Source organism: Oenanthe melanoleuca, chromosome 5 (assembly GCF_029582105.1).
Source record: "Oenanthe melanoleuca isolate GR-GAL-2019-014 chromosome 5, OMel1.0, whole genome shotgun sequence".
Classification (NCBI taxonomy): Eukaryota; Metazoa; Chordata; class Aves; order Passeriformes; family Muscicapidae; genus Oenanthe; species Oenanthe melanoleuca.
In genome coordinates this window covers 23,661,988-23,684,038 of record NC_079339.1, presented here as the reverse complement: position 1 = coordinate 23,684,038, position 22,051 = coordinate 23,661,988, and the positions used below count along the sequence as shown (strand labels likewise).

The 22,051-nt window shown below is 39.5% G+C and overlaps 1 protein-coding gene across 1 annotated transcript in view; it reads right to left on the bottom strand.

Moving 5' to 3' along the window:
• Nucleotides 1-22,051, bottom strand: part of AMBRA1 (autophagy and beclin 1 regulator 1) — a 127,510-nt gene that overhangs the window by 68,807 nt on the left and 36,652 nt on the right. Inside the window, 3 exon segments of the mRNA XM_056492634.1 lie at nucleotides 8,189-8,289; nucleotides 8,841-8,921; nucleotides 21,474-21,656. Of these exon segments, the coding sequence (XP_056348609.1) occupies nucleotides 8,189-8,289; nucleotides 8,841-8,921; nucleotides 21,474-21,656 (365 nt within the window).

Below are 22,051 nucleotides of genomic sequence, written 5' to 3'. Positions count from 1 at the left end.
GAGTGCACTCTGATCCAAGTGATGAATGAAGATCTCTTCTAGATAACATCCTTTCTGCCACCAGAGCAGGATGTAGCCTGCCTAATTTTAGGCATCTAAGTAACCCACAGCAGAAAACTACTCTTCCAAAACTCTCTATCTAATCAGTGTTAAATATACTGGCAGCTCCATAGAAGATTCAGAGCATCTCATTTCAGCTCACTTCAGAAGATGAATCCTCAGAGCAGAGGCTTCTTTTTCCCTGCTAACTATGCAGGAAGCTTGGCCTCCCAAAATTGACCCCAAAATTACAGTGTAAATACCTCCCATAGTGCACATAGCTGTGGATTCTTATTTCCAGTTGACTCACATTCCTCTCAATTAACACATTCCCAGACTTAGCAGATTGTGATAAACTATGGCTTGAGTTACAAAAGCATAAAGGAAAGACAAGAACAAAAAGGACTGAGCAATAGCAGGCTTTAAAGTGCTAATAGCATGATTTTGACTCTTTAGCTTGCCTTTACTGTGCAGTATTTAAGAGATTCATGGAAAATTGCCAGTTCTCAGGTGTGAAAGTTCTTTGCATACAAAGACATTGATACACAAAATTTATTTTAGAAATTAAACTGATTTTGGAATCAGTCAAGCCTTTAGAGTACTCTAGTCTCTGGAACCAAATAGGGGATACCATCTTACAAAGGCTGTGATGCAAATTCATTCCATCTGCCCTACAATCTCCAGTGCTTTGCACTCTTAATGTTCCAACAAAAGTCACAGATGTAAAGAGAGAAGTCTTTGTGACCACAGAGCACATCTTTGCTAAGTGGAAGATGAAAGTGAACAGAGAGATAGAGCAAGCAGAGCATAATAAGCAGACAGCCAGATTAAAATTATTCCATACAGAAAGTACCCCGACACTTTCTGGCTGTTTATGCTTTTTGTGTATGACAGCGTACAGCAGGAGTGAACAACAAAATAAGGATGAGTAACTACTCAGACTCTCAATACAGAATTTGGTATTTTAGATGTGAGGGAAAGGCTAACAGGAAACAACACACACAACTTCTTCCATCACATAAATGCATATGTTAATGGCTTTCTCTTATACTACCTATCATCCACTTTCAGGAGACATCTAGGTAGACATCTAAATCCCATTTAGCTCAGAGGAGCATTCATCTGCATCAAAATGAATGTCACCAGCTTAGGAACATTTGAGGGGGTCTTTTCACTGGACTAGCATTTCAGAAGAGATTGCCTGTAGGTCATTCAAAGGCTAATTGCATCAACTACCTATCAGCCTTGACTCTGCCAAGGTACAACAAACAGTATGACACAGAATACAGCACCAGAAAAAAGGCAGCTGGACTGCCAATTAAAGCACAGAGCCGGAAAACACAAACTCACTAGTGTCTTGCAATACAGGGAAAAATTACTAAAGTATTGTAAAGATGGACCTGCTAGGAAAAATGTAGTATCTGTGGATATCTGATCCCAATGTCACCACAAAGTTGAGCTTGTTTTTTTAAGCATTAATTAACTGTCTTCTATCTTCTGGGAAAGGGATTTCATTTGAAGAATGTATGCTAAGAAGTTCAATTTCTGACCATAATCATGATGTGGTATAATCCTTTAGGCACAGCTACAGAATCCATGAACTGGATATCAAGAAGGGATCTAATAGTACAAAAAGGTTAACTCACAGTATATGACTTTATTCTCCACATAGTATACCAAACTACCATGAGATTTTATTTATGAGATACTCTAATTGAGCAACAACATTGAAAACTTTCATGGTTGAAGGCTGACCTAGGAAAACACCAGCTGGTGAGAGATAAAGGCAGTTAAGAGCTGAGGTGAAAGCTCAAGGGCTGCAAGTAAGTTTTTAGAATACACAAAGCAAATTTATAAGTGAACACTTAGATAGGAGAATGCCACAAAATCTTTGCCACATTTCCAAAATCCTATTGTCTTCAGAAGCTTAAGTACCGTGTTGAGGAAATAAGCATCTCTGAGGATATCCCTGACCAGTCTCATGAAGAGACACTCTCCATCATTCCCTCCTGTAAGAAGGTAATTTATTTGCAATTCAGCCATACAGTCTTTTTTTTCCTTGCATTTCTGCATGAGAGGCTGCACTTTCACAGGAATTATAAACTGTTCTCAAGTCTGTGATGAAGGTGACAGGTATCTATAGCTCTCAAGCCACATAAGAATCTGAGGCATATTTTAAGCTGCTTATATCATTTAGCGTCCACTGACGTAGATCACAGAAAGACCATAAAAATAAAGTTACTCAAAGGTTCACATATTTCCATATTTAGCAGTACCAAACAGACTTATAACAGAAACATGCAGCATAGAAAGCCTCACAGCTATGTTCATTGATTCCATTATTCTACAGAACTGTCTACCGTGAATAGCAGGATTAGATCAGGACACTAATTCAAATTCACACAGTTGTCTCAGATGAAAAGGCAGAAGCAAGCCAATATCAATAAGCCAGTGATGGACAGCTGAAGGTACAGATTCAGAATAACACTCAAGTCTCAGAGAACTCAGACAGAAAATGCATAACTACTAATACTGAAAAAAAATGGGTACACCAGAGACAACTGGCAATGTGTCTTTTGCTGGCCTTCTGAAGCTCTCTAGTTATCTTTGTCTTACCCTGCACAGCTGTCCATCACTACAAGTACATTTGAGGGATGGGAGCATCTCAGAACAGAATTAACAGCATACTGTACATGAGAGAATAGGATTAGATCAAGACGACGTGAGCCAAAGGAGACAAGAACCTGAAATGCCAGAGGAACTGGAGATCTGCCTTCAACATGGTTTTGAAGGTAAAGAAGCCTTTTATCATGATCAGTTCTACCACTAGTGCAGAAGTGAAAGGTTACTGTAAGGCTAACTGTACTTGCAATGGCAATCAATACTCTATGCAGCTGCATGTACCACAGGCTCACCAATATCCATTTAGCTGGCTTTAGGTTAGAGCCATTCACTTGTAAATAGTAGCCCTAAATAAAGCTGGAATGATTAACAGGTTGGGAATGTGCACCAGAAGGCACCTTAACTATTGCGTGTCACTGCTGAGAGGTCATCACCATAATTCTTATTAGAACTATCACATGTTCAATCACATCTGCCCATGCCAGAAGGATGGCACTTATCCATCTTAGCTAATTTTCACCATAATGAAACATCATACACTCTAACAACTGTGTGTTGGCAGTTGCTGGCTGAAGTATAGAAATCCACCAGAAGACCCATGACTTTGCAGTCTCCAAGGAAGTAGAGCTTTGAGGAACAGCACAGCTTATGGGATTTTGGGAAAACAACAGCCAAACTTCTTCAGCCACTCTTTGAAATTCTAGACTCCCATTAAAGGGATCAACTGATTCTTAGCTTCCTCAATACCCTCAGCCCCACCCCAGAGTAACAAGGCTACAGACAGCTCACTTTGACAACTCCAGCAGAGATATCCAAAGCTGAACCATTATTGCTCTTGTGGCAGGCTATACCCTGAAGAGGTTGTGGGATATGGAAAAATCTGTAATCAAGCTCATTCTTTGTCTACATGTAAGTGTTCAGTCTCTGGTCTGAATTTATTACCCTGAGATAGCAACAAAATCATTCAGAAACTGTTAATACAGGATTTGCATCACCCAACCCTTAAGCTCTGCTGAATCTGGATCTCCCCAACAAGGTGGAAGACTCAGAGCAACTGTGCTGGATTGTGTTAAAGCAGATAAAAGTCTGATGGCAAAGCCAGAACAGATAAGCATGACCTATGACCAACAAGGAAAAATATTTTGTTTGTTGAGATATACATAGCTGAATAGGAGCCTAGTAAAACAAAGTGAGGCAAGACAGAAGCATTTCATAAAGCTAGGTAATTCTACCATAAACTTTAATCTGCAGGTCTCCTAATGAGTAACAGAAATGCCTACAAAATGGCATTTGTGTCAATTTTTAAAGCCTCCTGCAAAGTTCCTTGGGAAACACTGATTCTCTTCTTCCCTTAAGCTTCCAGTGAAGTGAAACTAAAGCCTTCTTTGTTTCACTATACTATTAGCATGTCTCTGTCCATCCCAAAGCAGTCAATTACTATAAAGCCTGGAGACAAAAGTTCACAGGGGGGAACAAGAGGTCACAAGCACTTCAGTGGCAATGATGCAGATCTTTTCTTTTAGATGTATCTACTGATTTTAAAAAATATATTAAAATGGACATCCTGGTATGTGCTACCAGATGCCAAAAAAAATTTGTAACATGGCCATCACAACTTAACAGCGTCCTGCTTCACAATGCAACTTAGGACAAAGAGAAATTTATTTTAAAAAAAACCAAAAAGACCTAACCAAAAACAACAAAGAAATGAACCAAAGAAACAAAACAAACAACAAATGCAAACAAAACAGTGGGCAGAAATACTCAGCTTACAGAAACATTTCAAAAAAGCACTAGGAGGTAGTAAACACAATACTTAGCTGTGTGCTCCTTGTACATATTAACGCTGCCGAGCTTTGCAGCAGTACTAACTCCCACTAGAAAAGGTGTAACCTCATCCCCCAGAACATCTCTTTGGTTTCTCCTGGGAAGTGTAGAAGGGGAAAAAATAAAATTTGAAAAAGAAGGAAAAAGAAAACCAAAGCAAAAATCAAAGCCCCACTCTGTTGGCCCACAAATGGCAAAGAACCCAAGGGACTCTAGACTGAAATGGCACCAAGATGCAGTATTCCACCTATAATGAAGTGAGAAACCAAAATATATTTACTGCTTTCATCACCACTTTAGCAAACCACCACATCAACTAGCTTTCACTGTATGGATGTTTCCTTGGAGACCACAACCACATCACTCAGGGCAGTTCACCAAGGAGAAGAGAGGGCACAGGGTGCCTTGCAGCCCACACAACCAAGAGCCTTAAAAGAGCTCAGGTTTCTTGATGAGTCTTGAAATAAAGGGGAATATGGAAGACTGAAAAATATGCTAGTGTTATACCAGTATTTTAAAAGGTTGAAATAGGATGAGACTGTCAGTCTTGTCAACCTGACATTGATTCCAGACAAAATAATGAAAAAGCTGATATAAGACTCAGTTAATAAAGGATTAAAGGAGGACAGTGTAATTACTGCCAATCAATGTAGACTTTGCAGAAAAATATAACTTGTCAAACTACCAACACTTTTTGGTGTGATTACAAGTTTCAATGCTAAAGGTAACAATGTTGATGTAATATATTTTCACATGGTGTTATACTTGGTGCCAGAAAGCACAGTGATGCAGCATGCTGTATCAGCTGAAAGATCTGAACTGCTCGATAAGGAGGCAGGCAGGTGCTACTGGGGCGAGTTGCTGTTCCAGTGCTCCATGCAAATTAGGCTGCTGGCATGGAGATCTCTCTGTCTGTCATGCTGACTGGTATCACTTCATTCTCCCCCTGGGCTCCCACCTACTCTTACCCATCTGTTGCCACCTTTCCCATGCTTTGCCTGGAAGTGCCTTGGCACAGGGATGGCCACCAGTCCCCTGACTAGTACAAAGGGCTCTGATTTGACCTAAGATCTGCGTGGCATGTTAGTCATTCTGCCCAACCCACTGCATTGCTGTGCTAGTCCATCTGCATAAATAACCTGTAATTTTTAGGGGTTCATTAAACTTGACTCTAAGGATTTAGTCTCAAGGCAGTCTTCCCTAGTGTGCAGTGATTGTCTGTGTTACACTTGCATGAGAATGACACTTAAACAACGGAAAGCTGTTCACATAAAGTAGAGAGCTGAAAGTAAATGGACACAACCTGACAGCAATAGTTCTGACATTAAGAAATTTAGTCAGCATACCACAGTAATTCACACACTAACATCTCCATCTGCTCCTTTGATTTCCTCTCAGCATATAGCAATAAATGGGGCAGTGGACAGGAGCAGAAGTATAATTGGATGTATTTTCCCAAACAGCAGCTCTCACTTACTCTTGATCACAGAAGTCTACTGTCAGCTTTTAAAAAAAACTGTCAGGTTAGCAATACAGGGTTTTTTGGTATCTCTTCTCAAATGCTGTAGAAGTTACATAAGAAATACATTCGGTATTTTTGCATTTAAACATAATTCAAAAATGACAGTCTGGATACATGGTAGAATGAAGCAATTCAAAGCATTCAAGCTTAGATTAGCCTGTGTTAATGGGAAAATAGATGACTGACTTTTTCCTCAGTCAAGGCTGTCAACCTCACCCATAACTACCAGGCCAGGGTTAAAGTACTTCTGAGTTTGAATAGAGGTTTTTCATTATGATACCGAAGAAAGAGCTACCACAAGCCTTGGCACAGGCTAAATATAAAGAAAAGTATACTATCAGCACTGTAACTTTCAATGGCTCTGAAATACAATACTGAAAATGACAATGCTGCTGACCAACATATTGAAATTCTCTGGCTATTCCAAAATTGCACCCTCGTCTCCTAGTTCTTGCCTGTCATGCCTCCACTTAATCTTTGCAATTTCAACACTCCTTTTTTCTGCAACATATAAAGAAATTTTTGAGCATGGATGTAAAAAAACATTTTGAAAGGTGAAAACATGGGTAAAATAAATCAAATATTAAAACAACCTAACACAAGCAGTTACTGCTTTGGAAGAATTAATTTTATATTTAAGTCAATAAAAGTCTTTACTGTGGAACCCCAGCCAGTACAGTGTGAGGTTCCATGACATTGCCAGAGCCAAGAAACCTTGCATTACAAAGGCTCACACAGAAAAGACTGATTTTGTTTTTTGAAACTCACATGATTACAGTTTCTGTCTTCCTTTGTTCTCCTTGGCATACATGCAAGAAACAGCAAGCATGTGTGTTTTGGGGCTAAAATTCCCCAAAAAGTGTAGATAGAAAAACCAGGCTATTTCCTAGCCACAATGGAACAGGTAAAGTGCAAGGATGAAAGCAAGTGTCTTCAGCAATGCTGGGCGACACAAGAGCTCTGCAGTGTTGCCTGGCAGCAAGTAATTTTCTGCCAGTGTGCTGCTTCCACGTGCCAGCAGCCAAAGCCCACACAGGCAGCAAACACAGGCAAGTACATGCGTCAGCTAACGCTACAGGTTAGCTCCACTGTTTCCTAAGGGATACATGCAGACGTGCTCTGGATGAGACTTTGGCTGAGTTCTTAAGATCATTGCAACAGCACTAGGAACCACTCAACCCAAAATGTCCAGGGAGACAGAAGTCTGGGAGATGATGGAAATCTACTATCAAAGACAAGACCACTGCCATACTAAACCAGCACTGCAAAACAATTCTATTAGCAGGCAACAGTTCTATCCCAAAATGCTTGGGAAAACTCCAATAAAAGCAGCTTAGATAAATCCTGTCAAAAATGGCTTAGGCATAGATGACTGTGCCTTAGGATAAGGTAAAGGGTCATGCAGCCTCTTGAGAAAACTTTCAGCACTCCTTTTCAGCGATGGTCCTGTGATTACCTAAAGGAAGGAGGAAAACCACATCCCAACCTACCTGTCCATACATCACCTCTTGTTCTTCCCCAAGCTCTAAAATTACTCCCCCGCACTGGGGTTAATTACAGAGCAACTCAGACCCAGCCAGAAAAGGCTCACCCTCAAGATATGTGTCATCTATAACCATCTCATTCATGAACTGCCAGACTGCCATACTCCTCCTCCTCTTTCCCCCACCTCCCTTCCCACCTCCGCTTGCCCTCTAAGGCTCCCAAATGCCTGTGTGCTGTATGTGGTGGCAGCTGATTTTTTTAATATGCACTTATTAAGATCCTAATTGAATCCCACATTGCCTTGTGTGCGTCTTCCTAGCCGGAACATGAACAAGGCACCCTATAATTCAATTAGAAGGACCTGCAGCAAGCTGATCATTAGTCTGTCAGGTTGCTTAAAAAAAAGACATCTAGGAATAGGGAAAGAAGTTAAATAAAGGGAGAATTGTTAACACCCGTCCCAAATTCATGCAGACACTTCCACACATATACCTGAAGCATAGAATCTGCAATGCTCAAGCACTTGAATGACAGCTTACTACATCAATCCAACAGTCCTTTCTCTTGCTTCAGACAACTTACACAGGACCTCAAAAGTTGGAATTAATTTTCCTCATCAATCCTTCTCTGCTCAGATTCATGAGAAAACACCACTAACATACATTACTGCTGCAAACAAGGAAATCTCATTACCTGCCAAGACCCTGTTGACAGAGGAATGGGTGGCCAAGCCAGGCTGTCCCCGTTCATGGAAAATCCCAGCATAAGGCAAGTACTCTGGCAGCAAGAAGCGTCTGCAAAACAAAGAGAGTAAAACATGGAGAAAGCCATCCTGTGTAATATAGCACTGAACAGCAACTGCAATTACTTTGAGGAAATATGACCACGTTCCAGCAGACTACAGTAGAGGGAAGTTCGGAATCCTCTGCTTAGCCAACTGCTTCCCTGATTCAAACAAAAAGTAAATTACAGATTAGATCCTCCTGTGATCAATGTGGCTGCAAAGATCAGCACAAACAAATCCTCTACCTCCCACAATGGTTTCCTAATCTCAAACTAGCACATTGTGCTGAGAATCTCTGATCAGATTCTTTTCTCCTATTCTGCTTTCACACTATGACCTCAACCTGGAAGTAAAAAGCACTAAGACCATGCTATCTTTCAAACATCACAGGATGAGCAGCTCATACTAACCACGCCATCCCAGGAGTCCCAGAAACTGCAAAGCAAGGATAAAGAAGCCCTGTGCAAGAAAAGGAATCCACCTGAAAGCACCAGTGAGCTGCACAGCAACTGGTACCTCCAGGACTTCCACCCCTTCTGCTCTTACACATAGATGCCTTACCTCGGGACAAAGCGCCCCAGGGATGGTGCAGACATGCGGGCATTCCGGGGAGCTCGGTGCCTCGATCGGTCTCCGTTGTCCCTTCAGCAAAAGAAAGAAAATCATTGTACATTAAAAATACTATATAATAAAACTATTTTCCAAGAAACAAGATCCCACCAATGACATCACCTAGTCAATCTGAGTATGCTAGAGAGATTCTTAAGCTTCCAATGTTTCAAATTCATACAAGTAACTGTACTAAATCCTCTTGACAATTTTATATAAGAGTAACCTTAAAGTCCACTTTCTTCAGTGTTTGACAATGTCTCAAAAGTATCAACAAAACCACTGAGAGTCAATGAATCAATGTCAGCACCTGAGCAAATGAAAGAGAAAACTCAGAATTTTGAGGAGAACAAAAGGCAAGCTCACCCCAGTCCTCAGAAGAACCTTTGGTTAGTCAAAGAGATCTGTTATAGTTCACATTTTCATCCCCAGAAGTGCAGGCAAAAGAGCCTAATCTGCAGACTTCTTTTGTGTTCCTTCCTTAAAGGTCCAGTTTAAGTGTCATCAGATCTTACAACTATCTCACTTCTCATAAGCTTTTCCAGTTAAATCAGAAATGTTAGGTGGTGTCAGACAAAATTGCACCTTCTTAACAACATCTCATCCTGTTTCACAATAAATGTCTGGGCCTTGGGGAATGAGGGGAAAGGGTCTATTATCTATTGTCCTACAGCAGACACAAGAAGGCACTTCCCCAGGAGGGCAGTGCAGCACTGAACAGGCTTCACAGAGAGGCTGCAGAACTGCTATCCTTGTAAGTCTCAAGATAGGAGCTAGACAAACTCATGGATGGCCCAGTCTGATTTTGGTAATGACAGCTGTATAACAAGCAGGAGGTCAAACTGGAGGACCTTCAAAATGCCCATCACACAAAATCCCTGAAATTGCATTCCTAGGCCACAAGGGGACCTGTAATTATACAGCATTAAAAATAATGAGACTCCATTAGTGACTCTGGAGTTCTGAAAGAGACCTTGACAGTACTTTCTTCTCTGTTCAGAAATTTACTCTCTATGACCTTGCACAAGTAACAAGTCTGTTCTCCCTGGATTCCAAATCCCCATTTGTAATTGCAGCCCTGTCTCCTTCCCAAGCAGTTGTGGGGAGAATATTACTTGCAGAGCCTTGAAATATTCCTTATGCAATGCACTAGCAGCACATTTCTAACCCACTCCAGCAAGCTGTGCATTTTATAATTTTTTTCATTTTGCTTTTTTGAAGTCAGTGAGCAAGAAACGTGGGCTGAGAAGAAAGTCTATTACGTGGCTGTTTCCCACACACTTGAGGAACCCAGGAACACAAAAGCAGAGGTTCTTCTGCAAAGTTCGTTAGCATTTCAAGCTATTTCATCAAAACCAAATCTAAATCCAAGCTCAAAGCTTCCGTTTCTCCTCCCACTGTAGATACAGCATTTGCAGTTCACAGCCAAAGCTGCACCTCACCCTTAGGATTTTGTGTAACCAGCAGGTTCCTGAGATCAGAAATGCAAAATTTATCACAGGCCTCCAGCCTATTAAGATGCAGATCAATAATAGAAGGAATCCTGCAAACTTGAGTGCTGACATATCAACCTTTGTTGCTAAAGAGAAAAGACCAAAGGAAAAAGAAGTGTCATGTTCCAGATCTTGCCACACACAGTAAGAGGTAGCAGAAGACAAGAAATGCTTTTTAAAAACCTCCATGTAGCAGCTTTTGAAACAACACCGATATGCAGCCCTGGGAGAAAAGAAACAAAACCGTTTTCAGGTTTGGATTTGCTTTGGACATTTACTAGAATTGGAAAATACTTTTGAAATGGACAAATATCAGCAAGAGGAACAACAGAGCAGGACTACACTCTACAGAACTCTCCAGTTGAAGAGAATCTCAGCAGCAGGTTTCAAAAGGAATGAGTAATTAGCTCCAGCAAACAAAAGGAGATAAAAGGGCAAAGTCTACAGACTAAATCAAGAAACCTAGAGGAACTAATTTTTCAAGTTAAATTGCCACTAGCCACAGGTCTTAGCATCCATGAAAACATCTTCAGACACATTTTCTTTCTACAAGGTGACTTTCTGATGTGAGAAGTCCATCCTGTACTTCCTTATTTATTTATTGTGCACACAATCTCCTGACAATATGGAAAAAAGGGAAAAACACAGACTAGGCTTTTTTTTCAGTTTTCACCATGACAGAGACAGCCTCTACTAATTCAAAACACAGACATATGATTTTAACATCCCCTAAAAAAAAATTTAAACCTACATCCCAATGGCCACCTGCCCTATAACTCAAGACTGCAAGCAGTAAGAACAGTGGCTATCTTTCAAGAATGCTAGAATTCCCTGGGGTAAAGAAGAACATTACTAAACATTAATCTGAATTACTAATTTATAGAGTCATTTATATCTAAACTCCCATGCTCAACTACTATATGCAAGAGTGTCTAGTCTAGCGTTTCAAAGCTAGAACTGCTGATACTACCCTGGTGCCAGCTGAAGATTATTTCTGCACCCTCTAGAAAGGAAAATAAAAAACGCCTTACAGATCAGTGAAAATGGGTGGCACTTTGTGTTATTTCTGTACCACATAAAGCCTGCTGACAGAGGGAGGAGAGCAGATGTTAGCACACTGCAGTGCCATCGTGAAGCACTCCAGCAAGAAATCAGAAGTTTCCAAGGCTCCCTAAAGCACTGATGAAGATCTAATGCTCTACTTTCTATTTAGTGTCAACTACCTACAGATTCATTAGCTAATGATTCACAGAGGATAGTTTAATTAACATTACCTGCAGAAGTGGCAAGCAAATCCCTCAGTGTGTGTGTGTGTGTCTGTGTCTACATAAAAAAAGCCTCTTATATAAAGCAACTCAATAACCTTGCTAAAGTAAATGAAATAAACCACAGCAAAGTGACATGGGAAACGTAATATCCTAATTATTAACAGACTAATTTGTCTCAGCAGGAAAACTGCAAGAACCAATAAATGGTCAAAATAACTTTCAAGGTCTGGCTCAAAATTCAGGTTATTCATCATTTGTTCAGATACCATGGTGGGACAAATTAAACAGAGAATAAGAGCTGGTAGGGGAGAAATAGCATTAATATTAACCTACAATGGAGCATGAAAAGAAAGCAATTCCCAAACATTCAGGAGAATGATGGACATTTAATAGGGCATAAGAAGGATGCAAGTTCATCCTAAATTGGATAAGACAGTCAAATCCCCTTGGATTTTTCTTCTGTTGTCTTGTTTGCTTGTTGAGAGAAAAAACTGACCAATGTAAATTTAATGGACCAGCAATGCCAGCTCTGAAAACAGAGAAAGAGATATAAAATTTTATGTCCTTAAGTTTGGAGAAAAAGGCATTCTTTTTCATCTGGTAACTTGGCTACCGCATTAATAACAGTGGATACAGAGACAGTAAGGACAAAAAAAGCGCCATGTTCTGCTTTTCTGTCTTGGCAAGAATTCACTTTAATATTTAGAGATTGTTGTATCAGGAAGTGAAATTAAACACACAGCATGGGATTTCTAATGCAATCTGTTGGTCTAACTGTTCCCACTGTAGTCAATATTAAAACTCCCACTGACTACACTGCCAATAGAATTAGGTCAACAATGACCATGTTGAAAAGCCATTTAATTATCAAAGCCAGCACCAGTAAACCGTGTAAGTTCAGAAGAATCAAATTATATCACACCAAGCCAATTATTTCATATTTTCAGCATTTTACCACATTTCATGCAATCCAATTAAAAATGCTGTATCAGTTTGTATTGTAAAGGTTAGACACTCACATACAATAGAAATGCTAAATAATTGCTTGAGTGGCATCTACTACTTCCCTTAAAGGTTGACACTGGAAGTTGCATCATCTTCATGTAGCAGAAAAAAACAATATTTGAAACACTGAGAAAATCTGAACTATCTGTACTGACTTGCTGTATTCTTTTTTGTTAACTGCAGCAGGTTACTTCAGAGGAGATAGGACAGAGGGCAGGAATAGCCCAAAGGCCTTATCAAGAGCTCAGAGGAGGTTACAAGGCACTGCAAACTTATTTGGCTTCAGTGGTTGGTCAGGCTTAACTGCAAGTCCTCTAAAGAAGGTTCCTGGAAGATGTCATATTAAGCTGGCCATACTAAAGCAGAAGCAGATCCTGAAATCTTGTAACTCACTTCACAGGATTCACAGCTGATTTGGATGAAAACAGATGATACATACCTTTAGAAGAATGTGCTCTTCTAGAGTTACATAGTACTACAAGACAAAGTGTGTACTGTGTTTTACAAAGAGGCAGAAGTCAGGGAAAAAAGATGATGAAGGTAACATTACTTTTGCTGGTGATTCTATAAACATTTCAATTGCTTTCCAGCACCATCCTGATGGGTAAGGTAACATACAGTGTTGGGAACACTATGACAGAAAGTTAGCTACTAGTTTCACCAGTGAGAGAAGCAGCAAATATCAGATACTAACACTTTAGTTTTTAATCTGTCTGATCCTGCAAGATCCTGAGCATCTAACAGAAATCAATTTAGAGAAAAATGGGAAGACTTCTAGTAAATAAGCCTCTCAAAATAGAGAAGTAAACACAAAATAAATAAAACATTATCATTCTGAATATTTTAGTGAGATACAGGCATCCTAGAAGACAAAAGGAAAAGCCACACTGCAAGTTGGTTGTAATTCTGCACAGGGGCATAGTAGCTAAAACAATATCTCCTGGATCAGTTACACTGGCATCTTCTTCAAAAATAAAGGTTCCATACAGTATGTGCTATTTTACCCACAATCCCCAAGTCTTGGAGAAGCTACAAACTCAAACCAGGAAAAGGAGATCACCCTACTTCTGGCTCTGAGGACAAGTGTATCTCACCTAAAACCTAAACCGGGATTATGTTAAAGATGAAACATTAAAGACATCTAACTTATCTAAGTAGAGAGTTATTTCTATAAGTAGATACAAAGAAGAAAGTAAGGAGCATAGGTTCTAGCACAAAGGGTTCAAATATTGACATCCACAGTTATTAAAATGACTATCTTTAAAGTTTAAAGTGTATCTAAAAGAACATACATAATCTGGTAAAAATAAAAGTTATACATTTATACACCCATCTTTGAAGGACATGACCATTACTGAAGGAGAAGTACTTAAGGCAGAACTGAAGGAAACAACAAGAAACAAGAAAAACAAAAAAAAAAAAGCTCATTTGTTATACAAAAAGACTTTCCTGGCACTAAATGCATGACTGTGGAGTCAAGTCCCAAGTGTAACACTGGAAGTCAAAAAGCACTGAGGAATAAAAATAGTAGAGAAACTACCAAGAGTGATGGTGGCCAGCTAGAGAGACAGGAGCTGGAACAGATTTCTAACACAGTAATTGATAAAGAAGTTAGGCAAGTCACCCAAGGCTTGCCATTATTCTGTGTTCGTCTGAAGGCTCTCACTAAGAGCTTTTTGAAAGGAACACCACAGAAAATGTGCATCTACTTATCAGCTAAAATTTCCTATAAAACAGCAGACTGCTGAGTTACTAATGGCTCTGCTGACCAGAGAGAAACAAACCTCCCAGCCTTGATTACCTCTCAGAGCACTGTTCAGAGGAAAATGTATTTACAAGATTGAAAATGGCACTTCAGAAGATCAAGTGTTTCAGAAAAGCATCACATACGAGAGGTAAAGAGAGACAGCAGTACTTGCCTGTAAAATGCCAAGGATTAACTGCTTCAGAGAAGGACTGATTTGGAACTAGAATGAAGCACTCACTTCTTTTAAGCGCATGATCCAGTTATTTCTATTTTAATCACCGCACTGTGTGGTGGGCTCACAGATTGATAATGTTGTTTTAGAGTAAGACTGATACACTTCATAGCTACAGTGAATCATTAGAAAGCAGAAACATCAGCAGCAGGACAAAGCTAGAGAGACATCAACTTTTGTCTCTTTCTAAAAAAAAAAAAATTATTGCACTGTTATGCTTCCAAAGGAAACAGAATTTAAACCATGACTTCACAAGCAATGCTAATCTGTTAGATCTATGGGCTTCAAGAATGCAGAGCACTACCTGCTTTACACGGCCAGCAACAAACCAGTTACAGCTTACTTCCTAATTACTCTTATTAACACTGGACTTCACCTGCTAGGTGACCTAGTTTGACTTCTGAGTTGCACAGACACAAAACAAAAGCAAAAGGAAAACAATGGACAGAGTTTAGATTTGGCAGAAAAACTCAGAAGTACCATCTTGACATCAAAACTGTTTCTATGGACTCAGGCAACCAGAAGTATGGAGTATAACAGGAGCTTTCCCAGCAACTGCCACCTTTCTAAAGGCACATGTTCTTTCACCACCCTGATACGAAGACACTTGCCTTGCTGGAATGTGACTTAATGGTAAAGCAACATCAGGTTGGAGAGGTTAGCAAAAACCTACAGTACTGCTACAAGGAAACAGTTATTGCCTGTTCACTGCATCTATGCAGCATTACTAGACATTATGACCAAGATAAGAGTAATATAAAAGACTGTCACAAAAGATTAAAAGAATAGGGAAAGTGAAGCTGCAGGCTACTATGAGTAGATCACAAGACAAGCTAACACTAACTAATCCTTGAAAAATTAAGTTCAAAGAGTAGATTCAGTATCACTCCCATTCATCCAGCAAATGTAACTTTCTTAGCCTGAAACTGTGTTTAAAACGATGAATTAACTTAAGTTGCTGTGTGTCTGGAAGCAACATCCCAGTGGTAACTGCCTCAGAAACATCTAGCAGAGAAGGAAAAAAACCCAGAAAGTGACCACCAAGTTACACATATTTGCATCTCCTTTGAAAGCCAGTTTTGAAAAGGCCCATCTCCATCAAAAACAATGATGCAGTGACATATGAGGAAAGAAACAAAGACAGATGAAAAAACCACAAAAATAATAAAGGAGTTCTGACAAGAAAGAAACAAAGGCAGATACTTAAAAAGCAATTCTGCTTTATGTGAACTCAAATAGCAAATTGCTAGCAAGAACATTATTTGTAGATGCTCAAGAAAGACAGATAACAAACAGTCCCAACTAAGATTTCCAGGAAAAAAAGCTACATTTTCTGCAGTATACTGACCTGTCATGGATCCTAAAAATCCATTTCCATCACTTGATGTCACTTGAGTGACATGAAGAGCCTATTGACATTGTCACATCTCCTATACGTCTTTTGTTAACTTCAGATGTAAACATCAGGATGGCAAGGAGAAAAATGAAAAACCCCAGCCTAATTGCTTTTAGAAAATTTGTAGTTTGGATACGATACCACTACTTCTACAACAAAAGGCTACCATGATCTCTTATCCACCTTCACTGCGTCCTATGACAGCTTAACACTTGGCATCCCATTCATCCAAGGTTAAGGTTAACAGAATAATCCTTTTTCTTTACCTCTGGGATTCCTCATGCTTCTCTCTCCGCAATGACAGAGCTTGTCTCAGCATTCTGGAGCTGTAGATCAAAAGCTCTATACTTATTTAAAGTGTCACAAAAAAGCTTTAATCATTCCAATTTCTCCTTTCTCCTGCCAATAAAACCTGGCTACTATTTGAAGAAGTTTCTTTTACAGAAATTGAAGGTTTTTAGAAAGGAAAAAACCACTCTGAAATACATGAGTGCCTGGTGGACAGCTGTGAAGGAGGGCAGTAAAGACCAAGACTTTACAAAGAGTCCAAGTTCTACCCATGTGCTCTTAGTAGTTGGTGTGCCAAGGGAAGTCAGAGGGTGCACAGTGAATTGATTGCACTGCTGCAGGTTAGTCCCACTCCCACTGCACTGTGTCTCTAGCACACAGTGATACAGACTAAAACAGCAGAGACTGGATTTAAACACACTCATGGACTTCATCACAAGGGTAAGAATGAAGTTATTTCAGTAACTGGCAATCTCCAACCTCTCCCTTCACTCAAACTCCCAAAATCTTTCTGTGTCAGGCATCAAGCAAAGCACATGCTTATTCTCACCATGACACACAAATCCCTGCTCGAAACTCACTTCTAGCATTCCACTTGAGGGGCAATACAGAGAACAAAATTCACAACCAAACCTACTACCCAAATACACACTACTGAGCAACCATATTGCCACAGCCATTGTCTTCCGTTTTCTCCCCCATTACATAATGTTAGTTCAGACACAACTGCATCCAGACACTTACTAATTAATATTGTCAAGTATCAGCACTCCAGTCAAGGTTCCTAAAGAAGCTAACAACACAATATACTTTAAATGAAGACTTTCCAAAAGAAGGGTGATTGCCTGGATATCTCATGAATGTCTAATAAGACATGCACTTTTCCTCTTAATACAGAAAGTTAAACCAGAATGCCAGCTTGAAGTGGACCACAAACCAGAATCCCAAAATAAATATTTCACCTACAGAAGAATCTACCACACTGTTCTCTAAAATGAATGAAAATTACATACAAGACATTGGAAGTAAGACTTGCAGCTTTAATACAGTAGCAGTTGGCTGGCACGTTGCGATCTTAGAACTTTTCAAGACAAGAGGCTGTTGGAAGAATTTAGATTTGGCAGTTCTTGCCAAGACAGTGTCAATAAAGCAACCAAAAATGGCAGGAGGCAAGTATGACAGCTACTCGTATCTTACGCACTTATGAGAAGACCCTTGCAAGATGCCCATCTGAGAAACCACAATTCTTGGTCCAGAACATGCCTTAAACAAAAGGATTTTAAAGTAACAAATAAAGCCAGACAACATCACTGAATCTTGTAAGCTTTCCTTAAGTGATTAATCATCTTTGCAAAGCAAGAGCCTGCTACACAAAACTAGAAGGTCCATTACGGTCTCAGTAAAACAGTGCCTACAGTTCTCGTATTTTCTGTCTGTATGCTTGTGGTGTCTCGAAAAAAATTAAGCATATGAAGCACTAAAACACGACTTCAGGCCTTTGAGGTAAAGCCCATCTTGTTATAGAGACACAAAAAAGACCTTCCTAGCCTGTGACAAAGCTCAACTGAGTGGATCCATGCCAGCACAAACCCTCCTACCAGGAAGGAGAAATGATAAAACAGAAGAGGGAAAAGCTGGAGACATAAAAGAGTGTAATCTCCAAGCTCCTTCATATCTATATTCTGTCCCCTGTCGGAAGGAGACAGAGGAGTCAGCCACAGTCACACCTTTAGCCTTAGCTTGAAAGCCTTTTTTGAACTGTAGTAAAGGGCTTGAGTCAGCTTTCAGAGCTGGTGCACTGTCCCATATATCTGCTTTTCAGTCTGACAGATGAAACAAACCTGTATTTCTGCATTTGTTCCCATAGTTACTGCAGACAAAAAGGGACATAGATGGCCAAAATTCACCTACAGAAACACCTTCACATTCTGATTATGGTGACAAATTCAGAATTACAAATGAAAGAAATGAAATTGCGCTATCCAAGGAGTCCTAGAAGCATCACCCACAGTCTTCAACATCAGAGAGCTGTCCCAGACAAAAGGAAGTCTATAAGAGACCAAATCAAAATTCTTGAAAAACTCAAAAGAAAATAGTTTAGCTTTAAAAAATCTAAATTTACTGTGATGCAAACATAAGATACTCAAATAAGAACTTGAAATTAAAAAGTTGAACATGTGTAATTTGTCTATAAAGAACCTATTTTTACCAGTTATGCTGGAAGACTGAAGTGATGTCATTCTTCTTTCAGAGATTCTTATTCCACATCTCAGGAAGTCTTTTCATTTTAGCTTAGGATTCTACTAAAGCTAACCTTAAAACCCACTCATATCAATCTATCTGGTAACAACCTAATATTATAATCTGTATATATATTACAAACTGTATTAAATGCTTTTATGTAGACATGACTAAGTTTACAGTTGACAGTTGCATTCAATAAGTAGTAAGATGACAACAGTGACAGGTTAAACACAGGGAGCACATGCAGAGAACAGCTTATTAGACTGAAAAACACAAGTATAGTGTGTCTTCCTCCTCCTCTCCAGTCCAGAAATGCTGGTGTAAAAGTAGGATATTATTAACACCTATAAAAACCACTACTTCAGATTCTTATACCAACACTACTTCTATTGTCATCACAAACTACTTCATGTATTTATGAATGAATTCACCCTTGACTGAGACACAGGAGAGGCTCTAACTTAAATTTAGAGCCATAAGCACACAAACAATGCATATGCCAAGTTTTTCACGCCCCTTACTAGGCCATTAGGTAAATAAAACTGAAAAAAAGACAAAATTAATTTTTGAGGAGGAAAAGAGCCTCTGAATCCCACTAAATATGAAAGCAGAGGAAGGCTTGTCTACCAGGCATCCTTGCCCAGTGCTCTATGCATAATAAAACCAATTGATGTTTAATGTCACTTACATCTTTCTCCTAATCTCTGAGAAACCAAAAGAGATTATTTACTAATTATATTAGCCAGATAAGAAAGATAAAGTACCAAGGCAATTTTCTGGCTTTTATGGGAAAAAAAGAAAGTTCCCTCTATTTCAGGAGAAAAGCATGAGCTGCAGACAGCCAGACACAGCAGCAACTTCCCTATATCAAAACTGGAGACACAGCAAAGTCAGAGCAGGTAAACCACAGTAAGAAAAATCATCCATGGAGCAATACATGACTGCACAGGTGAACAAGCAAAGAAGGAGGGATACAGGAGCCAAAATGAGAAGTAAGAACTCTGTAAGACATTTAATTGTGAAGTCTCAGCAGAAGAAATCAAATGAGTCACGAGAAGTTCCAGCTCTAAGGACCCCTGCACAGCAGCCCTTTTTAATCAGCCAGCAGAAGTAATGAAGCAGGAAAGTAAAAAGACAGCAGGTCTTGAATACACAGAGCAGAATTTGATATGAAATATTCAACCAACAAATTCAGGCACGGCACATTAAGGAATAAACACTTCTTTTTGCTCAGTATGAAATGAAAGACAACCTTAGTATGGCTGATTGAATTGCTTCCCTAACTGGGTACTCTTACTGTGTGAACATTACCTGCAGAGGAACACACTTCTGTATGCTTCTGTGAAGGAAGAACATACCATCTTTTACTTCTCCAGCAGAACAAGCTGCCTCAAATAAAATGGAATAATGGAAGTAGTAAGGTCTATGCTTCCAACACACCCACTTCACAAAAACAGACCCAGCAGCCAGCATAATTCTGCTCTTCCAGACCACAAAGATGCTTGAGAAAATGCAGAAGAGTCACTGCCTAATAGCTTATCTGCCCTCATTGACATTTTACATAAACAAAGCCACAATCAGAGGGAAAGACATTGTCTCACGCTGTACTTCAGAATATTCAATTGCTGGAGTATGAAATGACACCTTCACAGAACAACTTTCTAAGAAAAAAATAGCCTACCAAAAAGTTAGAAAGGGATTAGAATCTTGCTTTTGGGAATAGCCAGTGTGACTAGTGTTCTTCATAAAGGGACTTCACCCTGACACAAAGGTCATGGAGCTTAAACAACATGTCATCTCAAGTATGTGCCACTGCAGCAAGTGAATGTGCAAATTAAAACAGTAGAGAAGTTGACAGCATCCTTTTGTTGACAGCTGCAACATAACAACCCAGATTTTTTTAGGAGTTCATAGCTCTCATCAAACACATACCCCTACTACACTATAACCATAGACTACTTCTACAACCATGCTCAGAATTATCCTATGTTTTAATTGCAGTATACACAAATGAGGGAAGATTCAGTGAAATACTTAAGGCTACTCAGGGAAAATCTCATATTTAAAAGGAAATTACTGAAGACAGGCGAGAAAGGTTATTCTCTTTGCTGCTAAAAGGAATTTAATCTAAATTCCTGAGCTTTTGGTCTACATGCCACCTAAACAATACATTACTATACTCTTCCATTTATTAGAAAGGGTTGGCAATAAATTTTTTGCTGGGATTACACTGGGTATCACTGGAAGTCCAAAAGCAGATGCTGGAGAACAGACTTTAAAAATTTGTCAGCAGAACCACTCAGAAGGAAATACAGTGGCTAATAGGAATATTCTTCTAAGGTTTGGATGCAGATCTATTCCTCACTTTTTGACACAAGATGCCTTTTTACCTCCTTACAAGAAAATAAGCCTTAACACAGATTCACAATCACCAAATTAAAAAAAAATAGCACATCAAACCAAAAGAACCCAATCCCAGGAATGCCAGCTAATTTGACAAAGCTACAGAGATACAGCAAGAAAAAGCAACAGGACATGTCTGTCTGTCTCCTATAGCCTTAGCCCAAAGAACTAAGTCTTGCAAAGCCTCTTAGTGATTCTTGTTCTGTCTCAAGATTTGACAACTCTAGTAAACTCCTGGTTCCCCATCTGTTCCATTGCAGAAAAAGATTCTAATTTTCTTTATTTAACCAGTCTTCTAATGCGTAGAAGGTAGCCTACAACATCCTTAATTTTCATAACAGAAATGACAAGACCTATTTCTAGCAATCAATCCTCTAATTATGGATTGAATTACTTAACCTGTTCCTACAAGAAGCCTAAGGTGTCTTTGATAAACAGTAGGGAATTAGCAAGCAGTCCTGTGTTGACAACAGACATAAGCAAGAGGACTAGGCAGCACACACACTTACTCAAAATCTTCAAATTCCAGATCATTTCCCTCCACAGATGGGTTTGAGTTGTCTGAAGTGGAAGCAGAGGAGGAGGAAGAGCGGAGACGGTTTTGCTGATATCGCATAGAGCGCTGTCGAATACTGTCCCTCCGGGAAAGATACTGGATCATCCTCTGAGCATAATATGCAGCAGGAGACAACCTGAGCAAGAAAAGATACACAAATACTCATTACATAAGTATAGAATGACAGCTAGTCCTATTTTTCCTTTTGAACTCCAAGTGCCAGGCCAGTAACAGCCTATCACAAGATTGACTGTTTGCATTTTATCTGTAAGATAGAGTAAATAAAGAAAGCAAGGAAAAATAGTTTTCCCTTTATATGCTATACTCCCACGTGATCCCTTTTGCAAACAGAAGCACCACACAGTATCTACAGACAAAAAGCTCATTCACAGAACAGAGAAATTTGCTTCTCAGGACTCTCTTGAGCTCACTGATTCATGTATTACCAGTTCACTCAAGTAAGTTCAGCAAGCATCACTTTATAAGAACCAAGCCCAGTCCCAATGTGAACTCTAAATGCAGTGCCAAACA